The sequence below is a fragment of the Anoplolepis gracilipes genome, chromosome 3, assembly GCF_047496725.1.
Source record: "Anoplolepis gracilipes chromosome 3, ASM4749672v1, whole genome shotgun sequence".
In the NCBI taxonomy this organism is placed as follows: domain Eukaryota; kingdom Metazoa; phylum Arthropoda; class Insecta; order Hymenoptera; family Formicidae; genus Anoplolepis; species Anoplolepis gracilipes.
The window spans coordinates 2858869-2871948 of NC_132972.1; the positions used below are offsets into that span (position 1 = coordinate 2858869).

At 27.2% G+C, this 13080-nt stretch overlaps 1 protein-coding gene across 1 annotated transcript; it reads left to right on the top strand.

Annotated features, from left to right (window-relative positions):
• The first annotated feature begins 4416 nt into the window (after nucleotides 1–4416).
• On the top strand, nucleotides 4417–10067 carry LOC140663840 (gustatory receptor for sugar taste 43a-like). The gene is made up of 9 exons (XM_072888342.1): nucleotides 4417–4857; nucleotides 5523–5724; nucleotides 6535–6751; nucleotides 6820–7153; nucleotides 7231–7353; nucleotides 7485–7750; nucleotides 9107–9265; nucleotides 9343–9643; nucleotides 9968–10067. The coding sequence occupies exons 1-8, from the start codon at nucleotides 4731–4733 to the stop codon at nucleotides 9502–9504; spliced, it is 1590 nt and encodes a 529-aa protein (XP_072744443.1). The 5' UTR covers nucleotides 4417–4730; the 3' UTR covers nucleotides 9505–9643; nucleotides 9968–10067.
• Nucleotides 10068–13080: the final 3013 nt, after the last annotated feature.

Sequence of the window (13080 nt, forward strand, 5' to 3'; positions counted from 1 at the left end):
TTCCTCTACACAAGCGAACGTCCGTGAAACTGCTACAACAATCGTCTTTACAATAACGCACGAGCGTTACTTTTCGAATTCCTTTTTTTCTTTTACTAAATACGCATATTAGAGCGCTGTTTATATTATGTTGTATGGTTAGGTATATAGTGTATGTTAAAGTTAAGCGTTAATGTTTCTTTTCCGCAATGCTAATTGATTGTTGAATATTAAATTTTAATATTTTCGGTTGACTTTAAGAAAGCATTCTTCTTCCTTTTTCTTTTTTTCTCTCTCTTTCTCTTTCTTTATTTAATATTATATCCCTTCTCCTTCTTTCTTCCATCTTTTCTTTTTTCTATTTATTACACAAATATAAATTACACAATTAATATAATATTATGGGAAAATTTTATAGGTTTATCATATACAATACATGCATATATATTATATGTACCTTTCTTTTGTCTCTCTTTTTCTCTTCTTCGTTTTCTTTAACTTTTCTTTAATTTAAATTTTCTACAAATTGTCACACAAACTGTCAAAATTTGACAGCTGCAGACGACACGCGCGAAGCAAGTTACAAAACGCATTTGACAACGAGACTGCGAGACAACCAATCAGTATTGCGGAAAAGCGGCAACAATAAAATCGGTAACACGTCCGAAATATGTGGACTCTACAAATGTTTGTATGTGTACTGCAATAGTTCATAAAGTATTTTCGTCATTAGTTAAGGACGATGAGCAAGTACAAGACGTGCTGTGCTCGTTAATGTCTAAAAGTATCTACATATTGTGTATAATGTAACTAATCGTAAAGTTTCTCTGTGTATAATGAAGTATAATTGAACTTAAATCAAAACGTATCGTAGGAGCAAAACGTAAAACGTAATGTAAATATTGTCTAAAATATATTATATACGTGTAACAGATCTGAATCTTAAAATTGGTGAGAAAAGTTGTACTTTCTCAGGTATGAGATTTCAAGTTCTCAGGATTGACTGCACCAATCATTTTAGATTGGTCGCAATCGAAAGTTTGCGTTAACGTTACATAAGAAAAATGCTGTTAGATTTTTTATTACGATTTTAGTTCCTGAGAAATCTCAATCGAAATTTATATTACATAAAAATTTCGATTAGCGGCGCACCGCCACGATTTAAAAAAAAAAAGATTTTATAAAAAATAATTCACAAAAGAAAGAAATAACTTCATAGACATTGTCGCCCCGTTACTGCGTTACGCTTGGTATATTACTGTCATTCATTATTCATTATTTTCCACCACCTGTAACAAACAGAACAATTTTCCCCGATCAATTTAATATCCAGAGTTCTTAATGTATATTTCTCTATTTCAATCTAAACGTATTTATATTTATATATGTAAAATATAAACTTATAAACACATAATTTAGTCCTTCGCGTAATTTTTTGAAAGAATTAATCACACAAATAAAATTATTTTATTTTTATCATATATAAGAGACATGCAGGCTTGAAAAGTAAAACGTCATTTGTGACGGTAGGCATTTAGTTTGTAACGAAAAATCTACCTTTATTATATTTTCGATAATAAGAGAGTCATGAATTTAATACTTTTAAAGTTATTTTTTGAAAAAAATTCACGATTTATATCAGATTTTATTTCACTTTAAAAAAAAAGTTATAGCCTTTCGTATGTCACATTCTCTTGTAATTACGAATATTTATCGCGGTGCTTGATTGATTGCGGAAAATACAAGAGTGATGGAAGTTACAATGTTTACACAAAGGTTTTCTTTTCACGAGTAGTTCTCTTGCGACGACAACGACGACGACATAGTTTCTTTCAGTTCTACGTCTTCAGTTCTTCAATTAAACAGAGTACGTGTAACGCTGGATAACAATTCATTTTATATTTTTTAAAATCGTTTCATATTCACCAGAATAATATCGAACAAACATTAATAAATGTGTACTGTCAAGAACAATCTTATAATATTCTTTCTGCGTTAAATAATAAAATAAACGAAATACTACATTATAATAATTGCATATTTCTGCTTCACACATAATAACCATGGTTTATTTATTTATTTCTTTAAAACGGCGAGACAAAAAAATAACCTTTTTGCTACATTTCATATTATAAAGGACATTTCTCTTGAAAGAAAACTACAAATATATATTATTTCTTGTAAATTTATGAAAATTTTATGAAAATTATTAATGTGTTATATTATCACACATATGTGCCATAGAAAAGAACCACGAAATAAATTTTATATCTTCTAACTAAAGAAAAATATGCAAAAAAACTAATTAAAAATACAGTAATAAGAATTATGTCAATCACTGTATACGATTATGTATATCAATGTAGACACGGTAAAAAATTTTGTGTTAAATTTAACATATTTCTCGTGACCCAATTTATCTACTCTAATTTTAATGTTAATTTAACAGAAGGCAAATATAAAAACAAATATCACAAATAATATATAAAAAATTAACACAAAAATGTGAATTAGTGCAAGATTTACTTGTTAATTGTGTTGTTTTAACTCTTAGAAACGCTGAATATTAACTCAATGCAGAAAAGTGAAAATAACATAATGACAGTATGTTATATTAGCATGAGAGTATGTTAAATATTTAACAAAAAAATTTCTACACGAGAAAATTTCAACAATAATACAAAATGTTTTTTATCGTGTACGATTATGTATATCAATGTATACGATAAATGGAAAGAAATCGCAATCGATTGTAATTACAAATCTAGAATCGTGACACGTGGTTGACACGAAAGGCTGATATTTCTCGTCATATCGATCGAGCAGCACTATTATGGTTGTCAAGTATATATACATTTGCCCCAATGTTATGTTATGTTATAAGTGCACAGGTGCGTAGATGTATATATACATATATTTACATAAGTGTATATACAATACCGGCCAAAAACATATACTCAAAAGTATTTTTGAGTATAATTTTATTCAAAGTGCATGGATATTTATAATATTATAATATATATTTTGATAGTAAATACAACTTACCGAATAAAATATTTTTCATAAAATAATATAAAAACTTAATTTTTTAATAATATAAAAAATTAATTTTAATAGGTAAGTAAATTAAATTAAATTTATGCTCAAAAATCCTAAAGGTGATATGTTTTTGGCCGGTACTGTAGCATAGGTATGTGTATGAGTATGTTAGAACGTTTCAAATGCAACCGCATTATTTCATAAATAATGCATTGATATTTCTCGAAAATTAAGGCCTCTATCAAAAAACATTTCGCGACTTCGAGGTGGATGATTTAACTTTGAGCCAAAGTCATGTAGAAGTCAATCTGGTATTTTAAATGGAATTACTCTAAATTTTTTATATAAATTAATTCCACGTAATAGTCTATTTAAAGTTATATGGGTATTATAGCCAATAATAGTTTTAAGATTTATACTTTAATTTGATATAATTTTATTTAAGCAATGAAATATATCGTAGAATATCATCTTTCTATTATCTCGCCTCAATACTTTTATGCGCAAAATAATAGAAGAATCAATTGGTGTAAAGAAAATACATAATTATTTAAAAATATATATCTAAATTTGCAAAGAGTAGTTACATATTTTTTTTCTATAATACAATTGAGGCAAGATAATCAAAGAAAGTAAAATATGAACTAAAATTACGATTAAAATTAAAAATTAAAAATATTTTACGAAATATTTTTTAGTTTATGTAAATTTACGTTAAATTGAAGTAGAAAATATCTCGTAAACTATTCAATTTTCAGCCATCACACCTTTATAATCTTTTACGTAGAATATTGCGATAAAAATTTTATATTAAAAAATTAAAGTAGTTCTATTTAAAAAAAAACAAGATTAACTTCCATATAATAACTTTGATACGTACATCTAAGGTCAAAGTAATATATTTTCTTTTAATTTCTTTTTTGACTCAAACAACTTTTGTCTGAACATATTTTTCTTTCTAAAGAAATATTTCCGTAATAATACGTTGCATGATAGAAAATGACACATGACTGCAAGAATGGTGTTATATTCTATTGATTTAATCAAGCTTGTGAAAAACAACAGCAATGTGGAAAACAGCCGAGATACTTTTATCGTCCGGGAAAAAAAATCTTTCCCTTGTTTTTAATTTAAAAAATTATATGAGAAAAATCACCGATCTCTTCACGTAAATTACAAGAGCGCAAAATTTTTCTTATAGACTCCAGTGTGTATTTTTGTGAAAATCTCGCGAGTTTGAGCATTATGCACTTATGAAGTAGATAAATATATGTTTTTTTTTTGAAGGATAAACATCTCTCGCGAACATTCGATCGTAAACAATATTTCCTCGTCGATCTGACAAGGCAAATGGAAAAAGCAGAAAACGATGTGTAAAGCGGATAGAGCTACGAACGCAGTCGCATTTCGTTCCGTAATTTGCGCCATGATGTCTCATGAATTGTCGATAAATTTCGTAACAGTAGATCTTTAGCAACTAATAATACTATTGCTGTGGTGGTTTTTACAAAGTGTATTCTAGTCTCCGCAAAAGAACGGTATTTTACGATCTCGTGACTTTATGTCTTCGTCCCGTGGAACATAAAAAAGTGAATTTGTATTTGGATTTATTTTTCTATTTTTTGTACACCGTACACATTACTTTATATTTTAAAACTCAAATAGTGCGAAGATTTGTAAATTAATTGTCACATTTGATAGAAGTCCATTCAATGCAGTTTGCAAAATATTTTACAAGGGCGTTTGCAAATATCATCGACAAAACTGCTTTCATGTCTAGAGAAATGCATGTGCAGCGGAATAATTTTGATGAGCACCAAATGGCGAATGAGACGAATAGTAAGATAATACACGTCTTTATTTTACATAATATTTACATAATATACATCATTTCATAAAATATAAAATGTATATATATAAATATAATAATTATAAAATTTGAAAAATTCCTAATTATTATATTTATATACATACATTTTATATTTTAATTTCTACCTTTTTTCTTTATAATTAAAAACACTTAAACACACTTAAAATAAGTATTTTATTATGAAAAAAGAATATATGTGAAGAAAAAGAAATATAAAAAAGACTTTATGATTTAAAAATTATACCCAAAGTATTTTCTCAAAAAAATTATCATTTTTACAAAATACATTACTGTTTCAATGACTTTTAAGTATTTGATCAAGATTAGTGCCTTAATTAAATTTAGTGAAGTTGTATCAAATATTCCATTTGTTATCTAAATATATCTAAATGTTTTTGAATGTTGTGCATATTTAATCAATTATATTTATAAAAAACAAAACAAAATCAATATTAAAATCTGATAAATCCTACACGATTATAAGAGTTTGTAGGAATTATAAAATATGATTCTAAAAATTTTTACAATTATATCACGTAAAAAAATCGGCTGTATTACATATGTTTGACATGACACGTGCTATAATCGTGAGTATGTGCGATTTAAATCAATAACCTGGAATAAATGTACGTAGACAAACCCTCAATCGTGGACGAATACGACGTGGCAAATCTCGACACGACGAGTAATAACAATTCGATAAACAGTGATCTATACCAAGCTCTGTTCCCGATTTATCACATCAGTAAACTGTCCGGTGTATTTCCAATAAGATTTGTCCGACAAGTATCTGGCAGATATCAAGGCCGATTGAGCATCATCGATAGTGTTTACAGGTAACATTAAATGATTAAATCGATTCGCATTTTTCACGTGTTAATAAAGATCATTAAATTAGTTTAACGCTTTAAAATAGGATAATATAGATGCTCAATGTTTTCTTATATAAATGATATAGATATCTGTTTCATTCGATTTTAAAAAATTTTTTATAATAGAGCACATATCAAAATTTACTGAATAGTTAATAAAACTATCTAAATTGCTAATATTTATTTTAAAAAATTTATATCACTATTTATTTTGAGTTATTTATAAAAATCGATCGAAAGCCTACCATTTATTCTCGAGTACCTTGTATATATCGTTTATGTATAGGAAAATATTGACCTTTTATTTTTTATCTCAAATAGACAATAAACAAATAATTTTTCACTTATTGTTAGATGTTTAAAATACAAGTAATTTACAAGTATATTGCCCAGCAGTAAGCAAAAAAACATTAAATCAATATTTTGAAAAATTAATAATTTTATGCAAATTTTCGTAATGTCTTGACATAATGTTTTATAAAAAAAATATACATATTTTAAATATACTATTTTATAATATTATATCTTTTTAGTATTGTATCAATGTTTTTAAAATTTTATTATTTTATTTTAATTATTTCATATTTTCATTAATTTCATTATTCAAAGTTTAATGACGTCGATTGCAATGTTAAAACTTACAACTTAACAACATTACATATTACTAAATATTGTAATAATATTAATTTTGATTTTTTGCTTATTGTTTAAAGATTGTTAGATTAACTTTATTATGTATAAATTAATAAGATATGATTGAGTAACATATCGCAGTTTGTGCCTATTGGTGTGCCTGATAAGCGCTCAGATTTGGGGTTTCTGGCGCGAGCTCAGACATGGAAGGGAGTACAGCACTCGGCTCATTTCAAAGAGCATGGTAATGTCTACCTCAACTGTATTGTTGGGCGTGATAAGTCTCACGGCTACTTCCGTTATAGTTTCAATTGTACGTTGGCAACAAATGCTGACTGTTATCGATATATTGGTCTATGTAAGTTTCGTCTAATTACCTTTATCACAGAGATTATCATTCAATCTCATCGCTTTATTTGCCTCAAGTGCGACGAGAAGCTGAGAATTCTCTCGCCGAAGAAGCTGCAACGGTTCACCATCCTACTGACATTGTGGAATTTCTCCTATTTCATCATTCTCTCATGTCTCGATGTCTATGTGTGGAACTATAAAGTGAAGCGAATTAAGAAGCTGGGTGACAATAGTTCGCTTAATTATCTTCCCTTTTACCTTATGTACATAATTATCATTATGATGGAGATCCAGTGTGGTACCATTTTGTACAATGTAGGTCAGCGGTTCTCCAGAATAAACAAAAGCATCGAAAATATTTTCAAAAGTGACAAGATCACGAATCATTTCAGAAAGGATCTTGGATTAGGTGCATTTATTTAATTGTTATTAATCATTTTATCAAATCTCTAGGTTAACGCTTCTAAAATAACACAAACTCCTTAGCTGGTGACCTTCAAGATCAAAGACAACTCATTACACATATTCGGCAAGAAATGGTGGGAAATACTCAAATGTTTCGTAAATCGAAGATTATGGATCCCACCATTGCAAATGAATCTGATAAAAGTGCGCGATTACTAATCACATTCGTAATAAATTACAATATTAATAATAGTCAGAGCTAAATGCTAAATATATTAGAAAATAAGAAAAATTGTATATAATTTCAATATTAACTCTAACTAATCTTTTTCCAGATGATACAAATTTTGCGGATAGCATTTCCCAATTGGTGACAGTACACGGGTCACTATGTGACACGATAGCCCTTGTAAATAAGGTTTATGGCGTAATTGTATTCGTAACTTCAATTACCTGTTTAATACATTTAATCTTCACACCGTACTTTTTGATGATGGAGACTGACGAACCGTTATTTCTTGTGGCGGGTTTACTGTGGTGCCTCTTCTACATTTGGAGGCTGTTTATGATAGTACAGTTCGCATATGCTACTACAATGCAGGCACGTATATGATCTAATTTAAAAATTTAAATAAATTAATATACATATACTAATAATTTACTATAAAATAAAACGATCAATGTAGACAAAAAGTGATTCAGCTTTAACCCTCAATTCAATACCCAAAAGTGCACTTAATGTTAATATTTCGGTACCTACTATAATATTTTATACGTTACATGTAGAAAAAGGTTTCCAAAAAGATTCCTCCGTTTCTCTCAGGACTAGTTCCTTGCTTTATTCAATAATCTGCACAGTCGTTAGGTCCTCCCCCCCTCTCTCTTTTTTTCTCGGCCATAACGTGTTTTAATTTGCGGAATTCAATCTTAAAACATTGTTTTGCTCGAGAAGTTGCTTTATATACTATATCTTTCTTGTTCTTTATTTATGCTTTATAATTTAAAGAAAGTGCTTACTTTGTTATAACAGATATAAATAAAAAAATAACGATACCGATAAAGGCATACAAGAGGTGAGTATAGTATATATCGTAACAAAATGTGTACAAAAAATTGCTAAATAGTATTTCGGAATAGAAAGATACATTTTTTTTTAGTTTGAGCTTTAAAAATAAAGAAAATATTTACAAACTATGGAGACTACTGGACATATTATCTCATTGGATAACAGTGTTTATTCCAATAAGATAACGACTGGATACCAAACACTAGTCAATTAGCATTGGATGATAAAATTTCAGATGTTGATTTCAATGGTATGTTTAGAAATTCTATCGTTAACATTCTAGTAAATTATTTATATAATAGTGTAAGGTATTCTCTTTAGCTGTAGGATAGTCTAGCGATTTGATTTAAATAAAGTTTTTATTGTATACCATAATAAACTATATTTAACAAAAGAAACGGTACACTATAGATTTAAGTCCGACAGTTCTTTGCTAACTTGTCTTTGGCAATCCTTCGTCTTGTATTGAACAACCGTATAGTCAAGTTTGATAACCAAAAATTCAAAATTTTTCCCTGACATATTTTTTAACAAAAGAATAACTTTACGTTAAATTGTTCAAATAATGGTCCGGAGCTATTTGGCGCGCTTTTGATTAGAAAACATTAAATTTAAATGAAAAAGCACGAAATAAATACTCAGATACCCGGGTATTGAATTGAGGGTTAATGACTCTGGTAACATATTGGGACCAAGATTTAGAGAAACCAAATTGCTTTTATCAACAATTGTTGATAAAAATAAAATAAAATTTTAGAAACTTAGAAAGATTAAAAATCACAATAATTTATACCCTATTTTTTGAAAGTAAAAGAATTAAAACATAATTTTTTTTGCAAACTTATATTGATAACTATTATTTTATATTTTCATCTTGAAATTTATCTTTAGGGAAAGAAGACAGCAGGTTTAGTATGCCAATTGCTGTCCGCGAGTCACGATAGAAAAGAAATTAAACAACTAGAAATCTTTTCGCTTCAGCTTTTACACCGCCCTATGGAGTTTTCAGCGTGCGGATTTTTCATTCTGGATCGTACTCTCATGACCTCGGTAAATAAGTTTTAACTTTCCTTTTCTGCCAATTTTGGAGATGAATAAAAAAAATTCTCAAAAAAATATTTCTTTAGATTGCTGGCGCAGTCACAACGTATCTCGTAATACTTATACAATTTCAAAAAGAGAACGATGCAAAGGACAGTGTCGACAGCATATTGAAAAATGCCACGCAAATGCTGAAAAATGCGACGACGCTTCATAATTTCACAGTGGGAAAGTTGGGTCTAAATTAAGAAACAAGCTTCTCTTTGTTCTTGGTTTTTCATGTTTTCGAATTAATAATAATAAAGCTTCTTAAAATTTAATACATGTCGCACACTCATTTAGAGACAAAGATTAAACCTTATCAATGCACAAAGATGCAAATTTCAGGTAAGATACCAGAAAGATAAAAATTAGGAATTCAATAGAGCACACATGAAATACATAACACGCTTGATATAAACTAATTTTTTAATACAATTATATAAATATTATTAGAATAGTAATTACATATTAATTAACAATTAATATATTGTTTTGATAATATTTAATTTTAGTACATGCAAACATCTGCCATTAAAGCAGAAATATATTTCTTTTTTTTCTCTTTTTTATTTTCTTCCTTTTTTTCGTCTAAATTTGATAAGTTTGTTATTAGGATTATTTAATCGCCATTATATTTCATCAGTGATAAAATCAATACAATAATTACAGGTTAAGTCGGGACAGCCATGTGAAGCAATTGGGCAGAAAATAATTACTGCATTAATGGGAATATCAATCCAAAATATCAATCAATACTTGTCTATAACTACAAATCAATACTTATTTGTACATGAAAGTAACATATATTTTACGAGTAATAATTGTCAAATTAAAATACGACAGAGTGTATATTAACTTAATCTACGTATTCTGCTAGATTATTAATAGCTATCCTTCGATGTTGCTGATTTATATGTATACATAGATTTCTATATATTATATTCTAGATCAAGACCGATAGTTTTAATATGGACTGGAAATATACATACTAAAATTTTTTACATGCGCATTGCAAAATTCCTAAGATATAGTCTAATTTTTGGAGAGAGCAGGAGAAAGCGATAAAGACTAGACTATAACTTAGAAACCTTATACATAAGCAAAATTGTACATAAAGGATACATTTATACATAAAGAACAAAGGATGCTATTGGATATATATATATATATATATATATATATATATATCCAATATATATATATATATATTTATATATGTGCATGTATACAGAAGTCTGTTAATTTTTTATTTTTATTTTATATTATTATATTATTATTTTATTGTATGATATCATTGCTATTATTTTTTGTTTAGTTTTAAGAATACAGAATTTGTGTAGCAACTGGTTATCCAAGTGTTAAGAACAAGAAGCATTTTTTCAGATAAGCTATTAAAAAAGCTAAATTATTATTAAAACAATAAAAGAAAGAAAAAGAGAGTAAATATTTTTAAATTAGATTTAAAAAAAGACATTCAGATTTCTATAGGTAAAGAACATAACAGCAAAATGGATTAAAGCAACAGGGAGAACAAATTAGATATCTAATAAAATGTAATATATATTTGCAACGTCTGTGATAAATACACGTAACTGTATACATATATATATAGAAGATGAATTAAATAATGTTAATAAATTACTAAGAAAATAAAGCTTTTTAATGTTTACAAGCAAATTAGAAAACTGAGCGATTAAAAACCAAACGCGGATGTTAGTGCGTCGATTTCGCAGAAAATAATCTTTCTGCGAAATTGATAAATGCACAGGGCACATATTTTACTTGATGTATTTAATCAAGATTTAAGTTTTCATTTTTGAGAATTTTATAAATTTTTCCTTACTCTCCTAAAGAGATGTAAGCGAGAAAAATATTGGGGCGAATAATATTATTAACATTTAGATTCTATGATTACATATACACATATTTGTAGTAAATCACAGATGTAGTATTAAAAATTTGATTTAAAAATTAATTATTTTATTGTATAAAAACCAAATAACCAGAGCATCTCTGTAAAATATAAATATCCTTGACTAATACAATAATAAAATATTTAAAAAATAAGAATGTGTTAACGTATCACTATAATGCCTTTACGAAATTTAGTGAAGAGATAAACTTGTTATTTATTAAATAATAGAAATTCTTTTGACAAAGATTTAAAAAATCCTCATATAAGAATCAACTTACAATTAGTAAATCAATTTTTATTTAAATCCTATAAATAAAAGAAGAATGATTATAATTTACATATAATTTTAAAATAAAAGTAATAGCAATAAATTATACTAACACAGATAGAAAAATTTCATATATGAATTAAGATCGACAGTGATCTCAATTTTAAAAAAAGGTAAAATATTTTTCAATATATAGATTTCTGTGAAAATATATGTATATAATATTGTTTGTAAAAAATTATAATTATATTTCAAATAATGTTTTATTTCTCGAAATAACGTTAATTTTTTTTGGGAGGGAGGGGGGAAAAGTGTAGAAAATGAGCGGAGCCCCTCTTTCGCCAATGCGTTTAAATTTATTACATTAAATATGAACAATAAATAAAAAGAAATAAATAAAAATAATAAATTATGTAACTATTTTATTTACCTAATTATCACAACAAAGGCGGATAATATTTAGCCATTATGTTAAAAAATACTTTCATTCGTTCTTTAAATGCAAATTTTTGTTTAAAGAGAAATTCCACAATGTAACCAGCATAATGTTTTTTACGAGTGCCATAACGTGGAATGTTAGCACGTGTATCTCTCCATGCTTTTTCAATATTCTGAATGTAAGCTTTACTGTCAAGATCAATGAAATTGTACGAATAATTAACAGTTAAATGTTTATATCCCTTCTAAGTATTTATACGCTTTCCACCAGTCAGATATTATCGTTGTATTATCGCAGGTTTAATCCATTTTTTTATTACATTTAATAATGTATTCGCTGAACGATCTAATACACACTCACCGAACAATTTTTTGGTTTTACGTTCAAAATCGATTGTCTTATTATAAGTCAATCTTTTTCAAATTTTCCTATTTTTGCTTCGTCTATTTCGACTGTAGTGCCTTCTTCACCTAACATTTCACTATTATCTTCTAATTAAGTAAGACACAAGTAAGTAGAAACATAATAAAACATACCTTAAGACAAAAATTTGATCAATTGACAACAGTGTAAGGATTAATATTGATTCCATCCATAAAGAACGTGTTGAGAAGGTCATATCATTAAAAAACGTTCTCCACTTAATTTATGCGGAGAATTATTCAGGATATTCCCTCTACAACATATCTAACAAGTATAGCGATCAAATCGGCGAGCTGTGACCTTTTCTTTATATTTATATGTTGTAATTAACTAAAAAAATAAAATTAATGCATGCATATATTATATAACTGCACATAATTGCATTTATAATATATACTATTGCTTATAATTAGATAAATTTAGATTAGAGATAAAAATATAATAATGAACGATATAGATAATATTAAAAAAATAAATAACATTAATAAAGATATATAAAATGTTAAATAAAACTTTCACAAAGGATAATAATGACCTAATTTCGTTCAAAACATTAAATTCTATATATAACATAATATATTATTGTCATTTATTATTCATTCTTTCTCTCTATCTGTAACAAACAGAACAATTTTCCATGATCAATTTAATCTCGAAAGTGTTTAATGTATATTTCTCTATCGCAATCTAAACGTTGGATTGTATTTATATATGCAAATTATAAACTTACAAACACG